The sequence below is a fragment of the Micropterus dolomieu genome, linkage group LG20 (genome assembly GCF_021292245.1).
Source record: "Micropterus dolomieu isolate WLL.071019.BEF.003 ecotype Adirondacks linkage group LG20, ASM2129224v1, whole genome shotgun sequence".
Lineage (NCBI taxonomy): Eukaryota > Metazoa > Chordata > Actinopteri > Centrarchiformes > Centrarchidae > Micropterus > Micropterus dolomieu.
This window is the reverse complement of record NC_060169.1, coordinates 26,791,369-26,813,590: the sequence shown is the minus strand read 5'-3', so window position 1 is coordinate 26,813,590 and position 22,222 is coordinate 26,791,369. Positions and strand designations below refer to the sequence as shown.

The 22,222-nt window shown below is 41.1% G+C and overlaps 1 protein-coding gene across 2 annotated transcripts; it reads right to left on the bottom strand.

Annotated features, from left to right (window-relative positions):
* Positions 1-1,341: 1,341 nt before the first annotated feature.
* On the bottom strand, positions 1,342-21,624 carry LOC123959546 (RNA polymerase II elongation factor ELL2-like). Of its 2 annotated transcripts, XM_046033664.1 has the most exons (6): positions 21,558-21,624; positions 20,368-20,497; positions 16,528-16,575; positions 5,036-5,163; positions 3,732-3,895; positions 1,342-1,735 (listed from the first exon to the last, which is right to left on the bottom strand). In XM_046033664.1, the coding sequence occupies exons 2-6, from the start codon at positions 20,383-20,385 to the stop codon at positions 1,443-1,445; spliced, it is 651 nt and encodes a 216-aa protein (XP_045889620.1). In that variant the 5' UTR covers positions 20,386-20,497; positions 21,558-21,624; the 3' UTR covers positions 1,342-1,442. The 2 variants fall into 2 exon arrangements, with proteins under 2 accessions (XP_045889620.1, XP_045889619.1); XM_046033663.1 differs by lacking the exons at positions 20,368-20,497; positions 21,558-21,624 and adding an exon at positions 17,134-17,321.
* Positions 21,625-22,222: the final 598 nt, after the last annotated feature.

The window sequence follows — 22,222 nt, the reverse complement described above, 5'->3', positions numbered from 1 at the left end:
ACACACACACACACACACACACACACACACACACACACACACACACACACACGTGATGACAGTACTAACACAAACATAATTTAGGAATTACTCAAAAATGTATACAGGAAAGTCGCACAAATAAACGTTTCTAAATTAGATTACAAGCTGAATTAAAGCACAGCTGGCCCCTGGTTTCTTTTAGTATGCGATTGTATGTTTGCTAACTGGATGGTGTTACATCTTGCATTGTGTTGTGCAACAGTGTGGTTTATATACGGCAGGTTTTCACCCCCAGGACACCAGAAATGTGTGTATGTGTCTGTGTACGTAAATGAATATGTTGTTATGCGTAGGCAGTGTGCAAATGTTTAGGTCAAATGGGCTTGTGCACACACACAAGCAATAGTGTCCGCATTGGGTTTTTTTTTTATGCACAAGAATGTTTAATATATAAATGTGCATCATTTGTGCATGATGTGACACATTCAGGATGTGTATACGCAAGTAGTAGTATTTATACATTACATGGTTCCTAAACATTTTCCATTTTAAAATTTTTCAGAATCAAATCTCCAGATTTCTCTGTAGATTTTTCAGACCATATTTAACACCTGAGTAGGCTACAAACAGGTAGATATTTATTATGTAAATAAAATGTTGGTTTTAAAATCCAACATTCTGACTATGTATGCTATTATTACGCCAAATAATTGCCAGAAGATTGTAGCTAGATACTGTAGCTCATTCAAATCAGTTTTTTGAACATTTAGTCCACATTCCTACGCAGAAAACTGGATGACATTCAACTGTCAAACATATCTGATGTTTCTTGTGTACATACAATTGAAATCTCAGCCTTGCCCTTGGTGTTAAATTTACAAAATATAAATGTTAGCAAATATACAACATTGAGTTACCTTTACAGACAAATGTAACTAAACATGAACGTAGTTAATGTGTAACGTATCTTTATATCATTTATATATATTGTATTCATTAAAATGGCTCTGTTTTATTAACACCAAGGGCACTGCTGAGAGTTCAATTGTGTGTACACAAGAAACATCAGTTTGTCACAGTCAGCCATGTTTTTTGTTTACATTTGGCGTCATGCACCTGAAACACCTAGAGGTCGGAAGTTAACTGGAAAATTCCGACCTCCGACTTTGACTGGACCGCAGCATAAAGCTGTTGTACGGTGACCTGCGGACGTTGAGGCAGCTTTGCGTAGGAGTGTGCATTCAGTCATATTCACACTTCTTGCCTTGCTTTCGACGACATCAAGTCCACTCTGGCCCGTGCTCTCTTACATAGTGGTAAACATTATGGCTTCTGCTCCAAATGCCATGAAACACACTCTGCTTGTATGATCAATTTATTTTTAGAAATTCAGAAGTAGGGTTAATAGTTTAGAAACACAAATATTTTACATGCTTTCTTTTCTTTTTTCCAGACTTCAATCAAATTCCATACTTTTCCATACTGCGTAGGACATTATTTACGCATACCTCCTCCAGTATGGCACCCAGCTCGGCCTTGTCCTTGGGGGTGGCTCTTTCTCTTTCCAGCCACAGCAGCAGCTCTGGTTTCCTGTAGGGTTTGAGAGCTAGCAGGTGGATGATACGCTCCTTCAAGGACTTCTGGGTCGGCGTGGCTGTACTGCCGTTCCTCCGGTTGTTGGTAGACTGCTTATAGACGCTGCTGTCTGAGGCAGACAGAGGGGCTGGCCTCTTGTGGACCTTGACACATTTACCTGAATGCAAAAAAGTAGATAGAAAGATCAAGATTCTTGAATACGTCATACTTAGTCATAGGGCTGGGCAATAAAATAAAAAAATAATTTTCCTCAACAATATAACAAATATTCAATATATCGTCAATAAATATTTGATTTAATTAATTAGAATCACAAAAGAATTAGCACTTAATGTTTCTATTAAGATGTTTATTTTGTTGTGGAAAAGGGACTGACAAAAATAGTTAATAACCATATTTTTTTTAATCAATTGAATGTTCTACCTCAGATATGTGAAGTGATCCAATGTTTGGCATCAAGTGTTTGTCACATTCTGACCATAAAGTATGGTTTAACCACACAATTAATCATCTGGCTCTTCAATTTTCAATCAGGGGGAAAAATTAGCCTTTAAACTTTGATGATGATTAGACATTTATCGAGATAATGGTCGATAGATATGAAATGTTTTTATCGTGATAACATTTTTGGCCACATCGCCCAGCCCTACGTGGTCATGCAGTTATTGTATTTGTATTACACTGCCCACAAACACAAATTTGTATACGAACAAACTGTTAAATATATGCATTTTACTTCGGGAAAAAATCTAATCATTGGATTTTCCAGACATTTATAGATACTTAAACTCAAGCTCATTAGAACTCATTCCCAACAGGAACTTAAAAATAAAGCTTTTCACATTTTTTTTTCAGGCAGTGAAACAAGAGATGTGACAGCCAAAAGTCAAAATAAGCTAGATTTTACAACCCCACCACTGCTTTTACCTATTCAATGTGCATCTTGGGGCTTGACAACTGGTTGAGTAATGGGGAAACATCCATTAAAATATCTTCCACTAACCTTTAGTTCTATATATGTACATGCTGGCCTGCAGCTATCTGTCTTCAGATGTAAACACCCCATTGATCATTGCTTACATCTCTGCTGCTGACAGATGGGGCATGTTAGAGCAGTGAAAGCTATCTCTCTATGCTAATCCCATTATAGGTTAATCTGTGCTTTGAAGGTCAGAGTGTGGCAGAGGTACAGGAAAAGAAGGCTTTCTGCCTTCTCTGCATTTATATAATCGATCTACTAGCAGCCATTAATCATTATACAAATACACAGAATGATGTAACAATTATGGTGTAAGGAGGTATGGAGTGTCAGAGGCATGTGCATGCCTGATAATGTGAACTGCGTTGATGAGCCGCTCCTGAGGCTGAATATAGAGTGCAGTTATTAAATGTTTCCCTATGGGCATATATGTTGCTAGGTCATCTTCACCTGAAGTCTTGATGTTACACAATCCACACAGTCTAAATTTGGTCTAAACCACCCAGAGTTTTAGCTTTCCTGAAGCTCCAGCGCTGACACGGGCATCTTGAATCATGCCAAGAAACAATATTGCATAACCACAGCAAAGGTTAGAGAAGAGACAAAAGAGAAAAGAAAGAAGTTTGCCAGTTCATGTCTCTTCTCATATGATTAATACGCAGTAGGTAATCTTTATGATGATTAAGATCTGAGAAAACACACAACTTTGGCACATGTTGCAAAAAATGGATCACCTGTTAATTTATGTATGCTTTTCAGTTTTGTGACAAAGGTAATTTTTATCAGAAGCTTGTGATTTGTTTGCAAACAGTGAGCCATTACTGCACAAGCGTGTGGCACGACACTGCAGGAGAAGTACGTTGTTTGCTGAAAAAAATAAACTACTTACATGCGGCCTGCACATCTGGTTTCATTACACATCAAATAAGGAAAATATCTGGTTTTCAGCTTAAATACAGCAATATTTTCTCATATGAGTCAAATATTCCTGTTACTTTTATAAGCGCTATTATATTTCTATTTTTGTTTTTATACACCATCATTGTATCCACATTCAACTTACTGATGCCTCTCCAAGCTTAAAGCTGTCTGGCCTTTCGTTGTGAAAATCTGCACATGTATCATCCACTGATCCTCTGTTTTTGCTCCACAGGGACCTCTGGTCTATTCTTACTTGGATGTGTGGCTCCAGGTTTGATCTCAATGGCAGAGCGGCTCCAGATGTCCTTCTCCACCTGAGACATCCTCTCACGGGTCATCTGGTAGGAGTCGTCGGTGGCACACACTGTGATCTTGTCCTGGATGATGCCTTGACCTTCCAGCTGTTCGCGGCCGTCACTGAAAAACAAAAACAGAGAGCCATTGAGCCACAGAGCTTTCTGCTGGCTGTACAGTCAACACTGTAAAGACATATAGTGCTATAAGCTAACTCAGAGCTGCATACCCACATGGGCTCAATGCAGCATAAAGTGGCTTTGTGGTGGGAGCTGGCTAAGACAGGTCTAGGGTTACTGTATGTTATGTCACAGGCCAGATATAGCTCTGCAGCCCGCTACATGTGAGAAAGCCAGATATCCTGGTTCAAAGCAGGATAGAGCATGTGGAAAACCAGCAGGATTAGCCTGGCTCCAGCCAGCACACTTGCAAAACAACAAAAAAAGTTTTAATACATTAACCTGGGCTGCATTCATGCTATTAAAAAAAAAAAAAAAATATATATATATATATATATATATATATAAGAGAAAATCAAGGATTTACTGTGATTACATTTTTTTTATATTATAGATTTTTCCCCTGATCCCATTTTCACAACACAATTATATATACGTGACCACCAACCATTTCTCCTCTTTATCCTCTGAATATCAAAACAAATGTGGGGGCGGAAAGAGCAGGATCTTGCCCTCATGCTGTTACGTTGTTTCTCTTGGCTCCAGCAGCTGACTGGAACCAGAACGAGTTTGAGTTCAGGCCACAGTTAACCATCTGGCAGCAGGAGGCAGCAACAGAGCATAACCTTCAGTTTCCAAGCATATCCACTCCGTAAACAAGGCATCACAGGTTTCAGTAATGAGAGGGTCAGCCCAGAAATACACAGGAAATTACAATTGCCCCATCCTGTGTACAGCAAGCAGTGAGCTAAATGTCTCTCACTAGGCCCTCGAAAATATGAGAGCTGAGAGCTGAAAGACTGATCACCGATGAAAAATTACCAAAAAATAGTTTGAGGTAACAGTAGATCAGGTCAAACACTTGCATTTGAAACTGTTGTGACTGACAGATGTGGAGCCTTAGGTAATTAAGCTTTAATTAGTTTTTTTTGCTGTAAATTTGCCTCCTTTGCTGATCTATGTGGGGAAAAAAGATTTCTAGTTTTCCCTGGACCTTTGAGACAGACTCTTTAATGAGGAAAAAGTAGAGGCATGGAAGTTGGACATCATTAGAAAATAATTTTTCAGGTGATTAACTCCATACCATGAAACATATTGATGGATGCAGTCGAAGCTGGCTTGAGGCTGGTCTTTGCTGTCGCTGGATAAGTAGAAGGAGAACACGCGGAGAGCAGAAGGTGACTCTGCTGTGGGAGCTGGGATCTTGATGTACTATGCAAAAAAACAAACAGAAGAAAGTCAGATTTGACTAAAAACATACAGGCCAGATTGATGACTGGCAAACAACATTGAAAAGTTAAATGCACTCACATATACACATGTACAGTCACTCACATGCCAGGTTTTCCTAGTTTTATAATGCTTTAGTATGTATGAACAGGTTATTTGCATGATGTAAGAGAATGGTTACATTGTTTAACACACCTGGTACCAGCCAGCTGTTTCAACTAGTCAATGTTGACCTCTTCAGTTTCATCTTTTGCTATCCTTCAAACAGCCTCTTACTGTAGGAATTGTAAGCAATTATCTACTCGCAGAATGTCAAGAGAAAGAAATCTCTTGTGCCAAATGCATTGTAGCCAAGAATACAGGGCCATCCAACATAACAAAACTTTTCTTTTTTTCCAGAACCAGTGCAAAGAACAGACTCTGACCAAATAAGTTAAAAGGTCCGAAAACAGTAGTTAAACCTGAAATAACACTAAAGGTCTAAAATCCTGCTAGTAGCTACTAGAGGCCACACTGTTCATGACAGTGACAACACAGTAGTGCAAGAACAACTGGACCAAGCAGCACACGGACAAAAAAAAAAAAAGTCACATTGCCGTTGAAATTTAATTGACGTATCCTCTGGGGAGTGTGAATGTGCCCTGTACAGTTAATGGCAATCTGCCAATCAGATTTACAGATTTCTTGGATGGAAAGATTGACCTGATGGTACCACAAGAGGAAAGGTCAGGGGCGCAGCAAAAACATAGACCTGAATATCCATAGCAAAAAAATCATGAACAATGACACCTTGCTGTGGACTGCCAAGACATAGACAGAATGAAAAGCCTAAATTCCCCCCCCCCCACTGTCTGGTTAATGACCCTCAGAGGTTGGGAAAGTGTACTGAATCCAGATGACACACATAGGAGTCTTCTATCAGATCCCAGGAAGAAAGATCACCCATGACTAGATCACTGTCACTGGGGAAAATCTAGGAGATAATGAGAACTTGTAGTACAGCAAAAAAGGATTGGGGCACACTATTGACAATCCACCACTAGGACATTTTGGTTTCATAGCGTCTGAAGGCAGACCAGCGTGTTTAAATACCAAGAGTAACACACACACACACACACACACACACACACACACACACACACACACACACACGTATCTAGAGTTAGACTTTGTGCCGCTCTGTAACTTTAAATAAATCTCCTTGGGTAAACAGTGTTTTTAAGAGTCCGCTCCACTGAGGCGTCCATGAGATCTCCTGGCAGACTCAGTGGAGCGCAGCAGAGCCAAGGGTGCAACCTCCAGGGCAGACAAATGCACACACTAACACACACAGACGTATAATAACAGAACAGAAAAAAAAGTCTGAATCTATGCTGATTTGACCGCTGAAAAAGATGTAATTGCATGTTTATGAAAGAAGAATTCTGAAATACTTCACTGGTATTTTCATTTAGCTTTATGGGAAATTTGCACTACAGAGGTTTTAGGGGGCACATAAGTGAGAGTAAGAGAGAGATGAATACAGAGAGAGACTTAGTAGGAGCCGTCAGGAGCTACAGCAAATAGAGTAAGTTAAATCTCAGAGTGAAGAGTCTCCGTGCAGAGGAGATCCACACTGTCATCACAAGCATTCTTCACTGCCTCCTAACCGTGGAGGAGGAGGTCAGCAGTTTCACAGCAATCCAATTCTTCATGCTGCAGGCTGCTGTGCCATCTTTTTTTGGGCTGGGAAGCAGCTTTAAGAGATAAGTTATCACAGGGAATTTCCTCTACTTTCCATCTACTTTCTCCTGTTGTGTCCCTCTGCTCCCACTTGGCCTTGGTTTCCTTGTTTTTCAAACCCACTCAGTCAACCATGTTTAATTTCCCTACCTGTATGTGACAGTGGCATCCACGGAAGCTACAGGGGATGGGCAGTATGATCTCAAATTTACCGTACACAGTTTACAGTACTGCAATTTGCACTAGTCAAACTGCATTAAAATCAGTGTTAGAAGGTTTCTGACTCCTACTCTATGTAAGATTTTGTAATTAAGGGTCTTTTTTTAAAAGAAGATTTTGGTTTGCCAAATTTGAGTTACATTTATTTTTTAAATTAAATTTTTGCTTACAAAAACATGTAAAATATGTAATATATACTGGGCATGGCAGTATAAGAATACATTTTTAAAAGGTAGTAAACTCAATCTAAACTAACCATTTACTGAGTGCTGTGCAGCCCACATACAGAAGGGTGGCCCATTGTGTCAGTGCTGTCTTTTAAAGTCACAGCAGGTCTTTGGACGCAAGTGTGCAACAAAGCAACACAGACAGTTGACTCTATTCTCTTATCATCCTGCTGCACATGTCTACACACGCAGGCTTTCACAACAGGAATTTGCACAAGCTTTATCCAGCTGAGCTCTGACAGCACTGAAAGATATAGACCAGCATGTATGTAGCATGTTTGACACAATTTATGCCTGTGGGTAGCCCTTCAATGATACACACTTAAATTCTGTAAGCTAATATTGGAGGTCTCACTGTTTGTAAAAGACAGGTCAGAAAACATGGTGGGATCTCACAGCAGAGCTCAACAGAGGGATTATTTCTCACCATGAGACATTAACATTTCACAAGATGATACATATACTTAATTACCACTTAGCCATATCGATTAACTAAATAGTAATAAAGTTTAAAGCTTTGTTATTTCAACAACCAGTGTGGTGATCCATGTGAAGATGGTGATATGTGTAATCAATGTGACAGTGTAAAAAGCTTGCTCCATCTTTATCTGTCCAAGCGTATGACACCTACAGACTTGTAGAAGCAATCCCCCCCCCCCCGATTGTGAAACTTTAGTGTTGTGAAACCAGAGAAACAGCTGTCAAAGCTTCATAAGCCAAGAGTTTCACTTCTACGCATATGAGGTTTGAAATCATCGAAGTGCAATGATTCATTGAAAATCAATCAAAACAGAAAATTAATCATAAACCATTTTGATAATCACTTAATCCTTTTTATTAATTCAAGTTGCTCAAATGACTACAACATTAACCTTAGCATTGTCATTGTGAGCATGTTAGCAAGTCCCCAAATAAAGCCCTACAGAACTGCTGGCATGGCTTTAGACTCATTTTATGGTTCAGTGTCACTGCTCTAATCAGCGTTTTCAGTTGTAGCAGCCAGTTATTTTCAGCAAGCTCTAGAAAGCCACAGTACGCTAGCTAGCACACAGGTACACCGAGAAAATTAGCCACTAGCTTGTGCTTGAACATAGTGGAGCATTTAGTAGCTAAAGAGAGACGGTGGAGACCAAAAATGGAGCTAAAAGAGTGAATATCGAACTTTTGTTGGCAGAACTCAAATACAACTCACAATTAATTCTAATGTTGCTTAATATGTACTGTTTGCTATCAAGTTCGCCATATCTCAATGTTGTGTTTACAGCTTGTTGGACAAAAGCAATTTGAAGAGATTAAATTGACGTCACCTTTATTTACAATTATAATAATTGCTAGTAGCAGCTCTAATCCTCGTAACAAAACAGCACAGCATCCCATAAAGAGGAACAGGGCTAAGGCTGGTGTCCATTTGGCTGTTGTATTGAGAAAGTTAAATTTCCTAAATGAAAGATTCACTGTCTGCCTGGCATGCTGCTCACATGGATTACTTCAAACAGCCCAGACAGATGGTGATGAGCCTCGTTGCTTTTTTTAAGATTCCACTTCCAGTGAAATCCAACTTTCACGATAAGTGCAATTAGCATTTCCTTGGAACTGTTATGACAGCAAAAAGGTTAAGAATGGCTGAGTACTCTGTACACACACCATTTCACAGGAACATAGCATAGGAGTCAATCTGTAAAATGTAAGAACTCAGCAAAGACATAAAACTATACCAGAGTTCACATATCTGTGTTTGAGGATGCCTGGAACAGCTGCAGAGGTAAAGCGCTTCTAGGTGAAAATTAACTTTTGATACAAAGCCTGTGTGGTATATTCATTGGACTGTGCAGTGTGCCATCACAGGATTCTAGCTGTTGCACATGCCCAGTCATGCAGTGAACCCAGGAGCACTCGCTGGCATTTATCCAGTGACGGCTGCTCGTATGACCTCCACGGGCAGACTTCTAGACCCCCACTGTGCAAACTACAACAAGCACTCTCGCTCCCAGCTGCTGGGGCCGCACCAAAGCCTAGAGCATTCTCCTGAGAGGCACACATGGCAATTCAAACCCAGAGAGGCACTCTTACAAAAGGACTTGGCACTTAAAGAATTCAACTGACCATGAATAATGAAATATTTATTGTTGTCCTTTTAAGTAAAATATTCTGGGAATCTGTGGGTTGCTTCTGATCTGGAGCAAAAAGAAAACTCGAGCATATATAACGTTACCAAGGTGGTTAAGCGTAAATCCATGCTTAAGACACTTTGGAGTGACTTATGACCTCAGTGATGCTCAGTGACCCCCACAGGCCAAAAGGCAACAAGTCTAACATAGAGGAGCCTGAATCTGGCAATTGTTTCAACATATCTTTCATTTTTTAACCCAAACCATGGTTTGGTTAAAATATTCACCCCCAGACAAACAAGTCTTATACCTGAACCCACCTCTGTCATCCTCCACATTGTCATTAAATGCAACAATTCCTCCTCTGTCTTTGACAACAGAAAATACCAAGCCTTTGCCATTTTATCCCCCTGTGCTATAATGTCAATCTGTCCGTCTGCCTCTGTCTCCATTAATCTCTCTCAAAGGCGTTACTCTTGGCATATGCCTGTGTCCATCTGTTTTCTTCGTCTGCAAGCTTCACAACACTTTGTGCTTCAACACAGTTTTATCCATTTGCATGTTTTTGTATGTCTGACAGACTCCTTTCAAGTTTTATAATTCCCATCAACATCAGCCTTTAGAGCAATGGACATTATCTGAAGGTTGGTTCACTATGCAGATGTTGACGGTGCTCATAAAGATTCAAGCAAATCACAAAGGTGTAAACAAAGGAGGGGGGTTGTAAGTTGTAGTTTTTTTTTTTCAGATTTCACAGCTTCAAATGCTGGTGTAACCAGGCCATAAAAGAATCATAAAGGTGTCATTCGTACGAACCTAACTGGCGCAACCAAGCTCACAGGAGAGAGATGTCAACCTATCAGTCCTATGAAGAGGACTAATCAGCCTAATTAAGTGAGAACACCTGTGCACCACTTTAAACAGTATCCACAGTCCACAGAGGCTAAAACAAACTAAACAAAATCATACTGCCATACTAAATGGACTGCAATTTTCTTGTACAGTGTTTACTTGCATGTCATTTTCTGAACTTCTGTTTTTCTCTGTAATATGACAGTGAACAGGACACTCCCTCTAATTCACACAGGTATAAATCAGCACACATCCATTCCCTGAGGCCTCCTGATCATTTTTGGTCATGAGCTTGCTATATTAATCATGCTCGAAAAGAGGAACACATGTGAAGACATTTGAACTTTTCACCCCATCTGCTTATGCAAGAGAACATAGCAGCAGCAGCAGCAGCAATTTAAGGTTTGGGGAGTTGTTACTTGCAGTTCTTGGGTGTTTGAGCTGAAGGGCACCTCTGTGCAAAAAACAGAAATACTAGTGTGCACAGCGATAGCTGTGATTCTATGTCCACACTTAATTCTGCGACTGCATGCCTACATGTGGGTGTGTCCATGGTGTTGTAAATTCATTTGTATTTTGTTTTCTTAAACTCGCACCTCCCACACAGTGTCTGGCACAGAGGAACAGGGTCAACAAAGCAAAGTAGTAAAACTGTTTATTTGCCAGTAGTCTTAACCATCTGTGTTATGTTTGAATAAATACACTATCATCCACTACTGTGGGAGAAGGTTCATGGCAACATTATCATATCATGCCAAGACTTGCACATGTACACATAAATGCAATCTGTTTTAAGATGGCAATTTAAGATACTGTGATGACAAACAGTGCATTTTATGAAAGCTGTGTGGTAACCTTCAGGAAATATCAGCACAACATATGAAGATTATTTTTCACCATTAAGAGAAACTACGTCGCATCTGCCTCTCTCAGACATTTAATAAAAGCACCCTTTTCTTTCTCTTTGTTGTTATTGTTTTTATTTTTATCATGGACACACAAGCCTGTGGCTTTGACCTATGACTTTCATTGGTCTCTAATCGCAAGACTACTCCCACTGACCTGCATCAAAAATTTCCACCTGAAACACACTTGCTTAAAAAAAACTGCCTTTCAGCAGCAAAAGTTTTGATACAATATGCAAGGCTGTCAGTATGTGTGGCGACACTATCTTAATCAGCCACAGATCACTCTCAACTGTCATAAATGTCTCAACACTGTGACGACGCAGGACGGGAGAGGCTCATTTTCCTGGCTTTATCAAACTATAAAGTCAAGTGAACAAAAACTGTGAGAGACTACTGTTGGTGCACAGGGCTTATGTTTCCTGCAAGCTTTTGGTTGAATGTGGGGTCTGGGTGTAGATCTCATGCAGGCTATTGTTTCCACATCCTCTGCAGCCTGAGTAATGGCCTTCTGAAAACAGGCCATCTTTTGTTCTGGCCTCCTTGGCTCCGGAGTGGGATGCCATGGCACTGCTTCCCCTTTCTGGTTGATAGGAGGAGAGGGAGGAGGTGCAGGAGGAGGAGGGAGTGAAACCTGTCGCCACCACCGCTGTCTGTTATCAGCAGGAGGCAAGTCACTCTAGGGCAGGGTGCTAATACAAAGTCTGTGTGTCCGTGTGTGTGTGTGTGTGTGTCTGTGTGTGTAAGAAGAGAAGCTCAGCTCCAGCTCCTCTCACTACTACTGCCACTCATATGGCAGAGGAGGGAGAAAGGCCAAGGTCTTGCTATCAGCAAAACACACACACACACACACACACACACACACACACACACTCAGTCAGCCAGCCAGCCAGCCAGCCAGCCAGCCAGCCACCACCCTCATCCTCCCCACACTTCAGTAAACACTACTTCTCATCATCTCATCGCAAACAAAAGAGCCAAATCGTTCCCAGGGCCACAAGTTGACACACGCCATTTAAGATGAGTCCCCTCCACAATGGAGGACAGTGATACAAAACACAATGTGTGTCTGGACAAGTGGAAGAACGAGGGATGAGGGGCAGAGGGACATACAAAGAGGGAAACTGGAGATTCCACATGTTTTTGCGTTCATGATCCCACAGTCAGTCAGTCAAGTCAGTAGCTTGGAGCTACTCAGTGTCTTCTTTCTAGCTGAGTTCCACATGCTGGCACAATGTGATTAATGTGGCTGCCTTGAGTGGGAGACAGTGCATGTAATCAAGCCCCAGCCTGTAATCACCTTCCACTCCTTTTCATTTGCAATATCACAGAGGGACAGCAGAGCTGCTGCCAGAGCTGCAAGCGCCAGTGTTAGAGGCAGAAGAGGTTGGGTGCATGAAGGAGGACGAGGACGAGAAATGATAGGAAGGGTGCTGTGCCACAAGTATCCCCCAAGGTATCACCCTCCAATGCCAAGAACGATACGTCTCTGGCAAGTGCCTGAGGGCCAAACTGTCAACTTCAACAAATTGCGGGTCACTGACAAAAGCCCCCCCCTCTGCCCCAAGCTAGGTGGGATCTTCCACAGAGCGGCATGTTTCCAGACATGCACGGCCATTCCATGACACACGTGTGTGTGTGTGTTTGTGTTTGTGTTTGTGTGTGTGTGTGTGTGTGTGTGTGTGTGTGGGGGGGGGGGGGGGGCCCTTTTATGCCTCATTAATTCACAGTGTGGATTTTCACATGAGGGAATTAGACGGGACACGTTCCTCAGCGAGCCATGATGTGCTCCATATCTCCGAGCTGCTTAATCGTACAGAGAGCGCATTTTTCCAGAGCTGCCGCGGCTAGATCTCAGGGGGCCGCTTGTCTTCGTCTTGCACACACATTCGCTAAATAAATATGTAATCCGGTCGGTGCACAAAATTTTCATTCTTAGCTTTTTGGAAAAAGTAGTAAGCTATAACCACCGGTGTTTAAAACATCATAATCCCTCAACAATTTCCCCTTTGTGGGCACACGCTGACTAACATGATCTGAGAGAAAACACTACACACTTAAATCAAGTGACATACACAACACATGGAGTATACTGAAGAGATTACTGAAATGCATTGAAAGCTCCATTGCTATGTGAAACTGCCTTACAATTCTCAAGATGATTTATGCACATACTAGCATATTTTTAAAGTGCTTTATATTTTATTACATTTACATTACATTAATTAATTTAGCAAGACGCTTTTATCCAAAGCGACTTACAATTGCTCATTTAGATAGACAGTTTTTATATCTATGTATGTAATTCAGCTCCAACTGCAAAGAAAGTAACATCAGTGTTTCAAAATGTCAGATAAAAGTCTTGACTTCAAACTTTGGTCATGATTTTAAATTAAATGTCTGTGATGGAAGCTGTTTGCAGAGTTCTCCATTTTAGTCTCCACTCCATTAGATCCACAGCAGGGAGGTTTGTATCATGTTGGGCACAAACAAACCCTCAGGGCAGGCCACAACACATCTGGACTGACTGTACTCAATTCATTTTGGGTGATCCAAGGAGACTGACAACACACAGCCTGCATTCCCCCGCTCATTGTTATTCAAATCAGAGGCGACAACACACAATCAGAGAGGAACTCGGGGGATCTTTGTATAGGCAGCCTAAACACATACACACACAGACAAAAAAAAACTACACTCAAACAGGCAGACACTCATAGAAAAGCAAGTAATAGACAAACAAACACACACACACCACACACAGAGGGGTCCTCTGGGGATCCACTCTGGTCCTGCCAGGCCAAAGACTGCTGCACAACGAGCGGGGTGGGCGCAGGACAGGAAAAAAAGGGAGGTGGAACATGAATAAATCATGCCTTTAGGCCACACAGGACAGAGCATAAAGACAGACACACACATAAAAAACAAACAACCACCCACACCCACGTCATAGCAAACAAATACAAGCTTTCAACACTCTAAAACGCTCTATATTCCTCACATACACACACCCACCCAGCACTTCTACATACAAGGTGTGTTCTCTCTCTTTCATTACAAAACACACCCCAACAAAAGTGGAACCCCAATATGGGAATGGGACGGGGAAATTAGCAGGTCAGCGTTCATGTCGTCTGCCTAGCTATTACTGCAGCCAAAGTGTGCCAGCGCTACACACCCTCACACGTACGAAAACACACATTCATGAATGTCTGAGTCAGGCAGACAGGGAAAGCTAATGCAAACTGAAGTCATGATGCCTCACGCTGTAATCAAGAGCATTACGGCTCCTGTAATTGCCTCTAAACATTCATTTGGCTAATAACTTCAGCTCTCTGTGCCACAATACAGGGAGGGGTGTGAAATTCCCTGCAATCCCTTGGCTTTCACAATGACAGCAGAGGTCCAAAGATGGACTGTCATGGTGTAAAACCTTAGATACATGTCTTCGATACAGCACTTTGCTAAATTAAATCTCACTACTAACATGAATCCTTGTTGAGAAAAACAAAATTAAAGCTGCAAGCAGCATTAGACGGGCCCTCGCACTTGTAGCGCATCGAGGCGCCCGCATTGCAGATTCTGGAGGTCTGCCGGTGTGGCTGTGAATATGCTACGCAATTCGGACGCTGAACGAAGGTGTTACACGTCACTTCCTGTGTCCCCTTTGTGGCGCTGCCGAGCACTTGGCACTACGACAATAAATGAATATTGGCATGTAGATGTGTTCGGGGCAGGACTGTTATCAAGCACGTAAAGTTTGGTGCAGATTTGAGCATGTATAGTTAAGTTACGACGACTTCATGTTTCACGGCGAAGCATGGATCGTCGCCATCCCGCCAAGGATACGCAGTTGAAGGAAAACTGACATGCTTTACAACATGACATCATCAATGTGGTAAGAGTTTTCTGAGATAAGAGAGATTTTTGAGATTTAATTTCCTTTCTTTTTTTAAAAAGGTGGTATTTCCGCTCTCGCAAGGGGGAACAGGGGAAATCCAATACACTGACCATCATAAGTAAATTAGACTGATGTGCATGTCCATTTAAAACACTTTATTTTACAGGTATGGTGGTTTCTCTGACAAAATGGGCCTGAATCCAGCCATAAAGTTTTATGGATAAACTTCTCAGTACAAACCTAGTCCCACGGCTTAGTGTGTGAGCTGTGAAGCTGCGGATTGGATTTGAAGCTTTTCTTCTAATTTAATGCCACACATATTCCTGTCAGTGCATTGTTGGGGTTGCAGTTGGGATCAACAGAGCCACAAAAAAATAAAAACTAGCAGCTGACTAAATGACCTCTAACCTCCAACAACTGAACCCGAGCAGAGAACTGCTTCTCAGACTGACAGTCCAGGGTTAATGTGACTATTTGTGCAGGAGCTGGTTTGAAAACTACTACAAAAACTACCTTTTAAAATGTTCCTCAAATTCAGTCTAAGTAGGAGCCACGTACATTCCAACAGCATGCACACAGGTTTACTCTAGTCTGTTAACCACACAAGCCCCATTGCAAAACTCACCACCACTCAGCTTGTCATGGCAGGAAGGGGGTTGCAAATCTCTCCAACCAGCCCGTGCAATTAGAATTGACTGAAAAGTAAAGTGTTCCCCAAGGACACAGCTGCTCGACTGACTTTAGTCAAAACACACATAGTTCAGGCCACATCCTGCAGATTATGGTTCACTTTCAAGAGCACAAGAGTAGGATTACAGATGTATTAGTGACCAAGTGTATTACATACAGTGACTACGCATACATTTTCCCAAATGAGAACAATGTGCACAAGGCTAATCTCTGTCATTGGTTGGTTCTCATTTGACTTATGATAACTCCTCTCCCTGCTGCTGATCTGGCTCTGTCAGTGTGTGCGTGCACTCCTCCCTCCCTTTCCCTTTCCCAGCGCAGCTTGCTGACCTAACAAAGCCTCTCCACAGTCACCAGCCTGACCCAGTAACCTGCATGCCTCCTATCTGCTGGAGACGACGAGCTGTAAGCTCCCATGTGAGCTGCAGAAGGGTAGGAAGTGTGAGTCAACAGCAATGTGTGACAAACAAAAGCTTCTCTGTTGTTTTAGAATTTTTTGTTTTAAAATATGTCACAGTGATATGGTTCCCCTCTTGACAAAGGCACTGTTTTGTCACCCCATCCACTTAAACAGCTGAGCTAAAGCCTTGTTGTGTGCAGATGGATATCACTTAGTGTGTTAGCAGATTGAGTTTAAAAAGTGATTCAGCAATCTGCAACTGTATCTGCTTATTAACAAATGTATAACAAAATTATAATAATCTAACACTTATATAACTTACCCCTTGGTTTCCCTTGAAACAAATCGATGGTTCACTTGGTAAAGATCCCTGAGGTGAGAGAAATAAAGAATGACATTTATTGTGGCATAGTAGCACATTTTTAGAGAGATCTGTATTCTAAATTAGTCCAGTAAACACAATTATGCTGTGATGAGTTTAAATGTAAGTTAAAGTTACTCAATCAATAAAGCCTGTGTGTTGTTAATGGTCTCCACTGGAGCTCATTACGGGACAAACTAGCCTACTTGTTAATTAGATAACTAGGCAGACGGTAGGCTCTCTGCTTTACTTTGAAGCAAGAGTAAGGTTTCCCATCAAACAGCTGACGGGCTTGTCTTTCCCGACAATCCCAGGCTTCAGTCCTGGTATGCTATGCAGCGATAGGCTATAGCCAAATGATTCAGGGGTAACGCAGTTAGAACTAACGGTAAACGAGTTTATTCATTTATACACACAAAAAATTTGCAATTCGTTAGTTAATAAATAGAATAAGCCACAAAAAAAAGTAATTTAACAAAACACAACACTGACTTTTTTTTTTAAGCTCAGGCGACAACTTTGACAAGAGTGAAATCATCTCCAAACACACACATGAGGAAAAGGTACCTTGAGGTTTTGGAAAGCCTCCAGCGCCCTGATTGCCGTGTCTGTGAGCTTGACATGGTACAGCGTCCTGTTTGAGCTGGTTTTCTTATTCTTTCCACAGGAGAGCCCATAGTGGTGCTCCTGCCTGAGCGAAGCCATCGCTGGCTTTTCTCTGTGCCCCGCAATTAAAGCTGCTTTCCTCGCTCAGCTCAACACGCTCATCGCTACGTCACGGTGGGGGCGGGGCCATGGCGACAACAGCACCGTGAACTGAGGGCTCCGTGAGCACCGCAAAGACTGTAGGCTGTGTTTTTACATGGGATTTACTCTATTAATATAATTGTCCGTATAATATGTCGAGATTTTTTTTTCATATTTCTTGTATACTCCTCTTATCTTCATATTTCATTCTTGGTTTGTCCCAAGGAAAGTCATCTATAGGATTATATATTGGGCCTATAGGATTTATATCTGCCATTTTTCATGTTAAAACTGCCAATATTCTTTTAAATAAACAATGCGTCACATTACTTTGTGTAATGTAAAAGGGCTCAAGCATTAGGACAAACCCACATCATTCAGCTCATTGTTTTGGTTTTTATACAACGGTTTTGGTTCCTCTCCCAAATCCCATTAACCTCATTTCCAGCAGCAGTAGGCAGCTGTTTTTGACAAAAAGGCTCTAAAAGTCCACTTTATCTACCTACCCAGCATCAAACAGCTGACAGGCAAAGTTACTGACCAGCTGGTGAACACAGCAGGTGAGCATTTAACAGCTAAAGAGCTAGGTATTTTTCTTAGTAGTGACCAAAACCAAGCTAAAAGGGTTGTATTGGACTTACAGTACATTTATCAGGCAGACAGAAAAACAACTGGTTCTAACACATGCTAATTTTGCTGTTTGCTCAATATGTAAATACATTTGCGTACGCCACATCAACTTGTGATGGTCATAATATAGCTACATAATAATATCGATAAATATATCACACTTTCTGCAGCCTGTGGTGTAATTAATACTGTACATAATACTATAAAAAAACAATGGACAGTATTACAGTCAGTTACTAAATCATTTTAATAGTATGTGATTGATGATAAAGCTTAAACTTTACCCACATACTTTATGAGTGTTATTTACACATTTGCCAAATAATTTTAGCATATTATATAAATTTATACAGTATAGCATCTAACAGCTGTCTGGGTTAACTGTCAAAAGTACTTTTAAGCAGAAACACACACACACTTTCCCTGTGTTTTCTCCATTTGAAGTGTGAAAGGCCCACAGCAAAGATGTGTGTGCAAGCCTGCCATTTATTTGAATCTCCTTTGCAAAACCTGTCAAATGTAGTACCCTGATTCTGATGCCTGTAGATAGACACAAACATGGTAAGAAATGTTTCACCATATTATGCAGGCTCTGTTTTGAACAGACTTTACTGGCAGCCAGGTCAGGAGCAACCTAACAAGCCGATCAACATTTCTTAATAAATACCAGTGTAGCATGTTAAATGAGCCAACCATCGTAAATGTGCCAGCTTGTGTGTTTTGGACAATGATTTATTAAACAAGACTAGACAAGTACATATTTGCCAGCCTGCAAAATGTGGCCTCTGAGTGAGACTGTTTATATAAAGCCAAAGCAAAAGACCATTACTGTGTCAGTGTAAGGAGGAGAGTAGTAGTAGCAGTAGGACAAAGACTGCTTTTTCACAAAAGCTAAATTAAATGATTTTAAAAAATGTAGGGTGGTGTCACAGCTCGGCTCAAAGGGAGGACAAAGAGAAGAGGACAACACATGAGTTTTAACTAAATATGTATTTAACAAAATTTAAGTTATGTTAAGTTGTGTTGAGTGTCTGCAAATAAACACAAGGAAAACCTTACCCAAACAACAAACCTTACGCCCGGAGAGAGGGAGTGACTGAATCCACCAGCTTATTTTGCTGGGGAGCAGTTAGGCCCAGGTGATAATAAGTGATGGACTGCTTCACTCCTAAAAAGAAAGGACAGCCCAAACAGGAAGTCAAGAGGGCTGTCACATTGGTGATCTGTGGGCCATAATTTCATTGGAATTCTGTTCATCACGTTGAACCCTGATGCATGTGATTTACAACATGTGTCAGTCACTCAGTAAAGGACATTTAAAGACAAAGGCCACACTGCCTGTAATCCTTATAAAATACTGGCTTCCAGGGAAAAGAAAGACACTGCTAAAACCCAGTATTAATAATGTTATGCAATGGATTTTTCTTATTGTGTAAAAGGCCAAAGGGAAGACACTTTTACATATCATTACATTACAAAATGTACAATGTAAATGTGGATTGTACCACTACTGATGATAAATATCTCCACTGAGAGAGACCAATTCTTGTCTAGCATCATGACATGAAACTGCGATTCCTCAGTTAAAAAGAGAGCGATCCAGCGATATTCAGCTCTAAAAATACATGTCTCACAAGACAGATCTAATTGCTGCAAGAATCTATTAATTCTAGTTTTAATCTAATTCAAAATTGTCTGGTGAACCACACTAGGGGCTAAAATAAAAATAAAAGGAAACCCAAGCGGCAATCACAACGTCGGTCAGTTTGAAAATAACCCAGGAAATATGCTTATCCTGAGAAGTTAATGGGCTTAGTTATCGTCATTTGTGACAGTCCAACTTTCCTTTTTCTTGTTGGTTGAGCTTAGACAGTGAAACAACAGAAACAGGAGCAGTTCAAACTCACTGCTGGGTAGACCTGTTATCTGTTAAGAAATGTGTCTCATAGCACCACAAACATGACCAAGTTGAATAATAGCAAATCTAAGCAACTTAAGTGTTTGCATAACTGTAGGAAAGCTCACAAGTGACGGTGCAGATTGGCAAAGCAGATGAGTCTGACAAGTAAGCCTATTTAGCTAAATGCTAAGCTACTCCCTGAATGAAAGTACATGACAAGTGGAGGAAGGGTTACTGGAGGTCAGCAGAGAACAGGCGGTTGCCAAATCTTCGTGTTATGCACAGCCATGAATCTGAGATTTGGAAATAAAAACATCTTTACCTTTAAACCTATTTTAACAATTTACATATATATGAAAATCCAGCGCCAGAGATGACATACTGTGTAATAGTACCTAGTATTTGTAAAAGTACTTAAAACCACAGTCCTTCCCCAACCCACTGATGCATGTAGGTTTGAAGTCGTTCCTCCAACAGCCAAGCAGTGGGAGATTAACCTATTTCAGACCCTCCCTCTTCTTTACCTGGCTCGTCTGTCTCATCCACTCATTGTCTTTGGTTTGCCATCTGCTGCATGGGAAACCGCTAATGCACACAGACCCCCTGGGAGTGACGTTTCACACCTGAGGTCAGTGACTCCCAGGACACCTGCAACTGGTAAGAAGCATTTTGTTCACATGTACTATTGTCCTTCATGTTTCCCTTTCTTTATTGCAGAGCAGTGTGTGTTATCAGTCCAAAACATCAGACTAAATAGTACAGATTATGTCACTACCTCACAGAGAGAACATAATGGTCTGTGGAAAATAATATTTCCATACATGACAGATAGGTGTGACTGATCAGCATTTCTCATTAGTAGACTGTGGAGAGCATCTCCAACCACAAAGGTGCTGTTCCCATCACTCTGCACCAAATGCAGAATAAGAATAATGTAGTTAAAACCATCACAGGCTTTATTCAGCTTTAATACCTTCTAAATGGATTTGCCTAATCATTATGTGTCATTAAGAGGTGGTAGCCTTTTTCTACCTAAAGCCCCTCCAGCCAGTTTTAACTGCCGTTTTTGGTTAACGTTCTTTCTCAAACAGAGAATGGGGGTGTGGCTAATAGTCGGACGTAATACATTTCCATGACAACCAAAAACTGACCGGGTGGAGTGTTCACTAACGATATGCTGTGTTAACATCACTACACTGTAAAGTTTAGTACACTTTACTGTCTGGCAGGAGTAGCTATTACTTACTCATGATAAAATCTAATGTGCACGTATCAGCTGTTATCAATCATACAGTCGATGGTCCTGTCACGCACTGCACACGATAAGTCCCACTACGTTTTATGGTGCGCTTACTTTACCGCGGGGGTGTATTACTCTGTTGAACTGTATGTAAAGACTTCTGATATCATTTCATCCGCCGATGCATTGGTGAAACGGCCGTCAGTAACATGCATGTTGCAGACTGTGTATAAGACGGTGGCAGGTGAAAGTGCGACGCGTTTTCTGTCATCTGTCCTCCAACACCGCACGCACAAATGCCATAATGAAAATGACCAGCACACTAAACCAAGAGGAGGAAACAAAAAAATAACATGAAGACCCTCTGTTAGCTAACTTTCTGCAATAACTATGCTAGCTAACTACAACTTAATTAACTTAGCTAACTAAACTAGAAAGACAAACCAACAATCAGACCCAGAGGGACATACTTACTGTAAGTTCTAAGCAAATTACATGATTGGTTAGCTAGGTCACAACAATGTTTATCGGTTTGACCTCTGACTTAACGAGCCGTGACGGCGTTAACGAGGCATGACAGTGCGCCTGCGCAAGCTTGGAGAATGACGTATGACTTATGGAATTACTATAGTCATACGTCACCAGCCCATTTTAACAACTAAGCAACTTTTGCAACTTCGAGCACAAAATTAAGCCATTTTTCAAAAAATATTTGGCGAACTATGTGGGTAATCAACATTGTAAGGAAATGACTCAGAAAAATATGAAATATCAGAAATGTCAAAATACACTGGAGGGGGGCTACATCAGAATATGTTTCACGCATATGTGTAAACATATGACATGTGTTTTTCTGCAGTCAATGATCCACACAAAAATCCAACACAGCACTGCACATTTCACAGAGAAAACACAGTTTGATTTTCACAAACACAGTGAAAATGACTCAAAGGCTGAGGCATAGAAAGGATGTAATGTGTACATTTGTATTCCAGTGTGCATCTACACACACACACACACACACACTGTTATTTCAGCTGGCAGGGATGGTGTATCTGGCAAAGTGAGAAAGCACTTGTATTTCGGAAAGGTATCAGGTTAGACACACCAACGCCTTTTATGTGAAACTAACACTTCGC

What these genes read in the sequence shown, in the direction of transcription:
- LOC123959546 (XM_046033663.1), bottom strand. Translation starts at nt 17,271, where the DNA reads ATGGCTTCGCTCAGGCAGGAGCACCACTATGGGCTCTCCTGTGGAAAG. An exon ending in ATCCATCAATATGTTTCATG is followed by an intron (nt 3,896 to 5,035) that starts GTATGGAGTTAA and finishes TTTGTTTTTCAG; the next exon opens with TGACGGCCGCGAACAGCTGG. An exon ending in ACCTGGAGCCACACATCCAA is followed by an intron (nt 1,736 to 3,731) that starts GTAAGAATAGAC and finishes TTTTGCATTCAG; the next exon opens with GTAAATGTGTCAAGGTCCAC.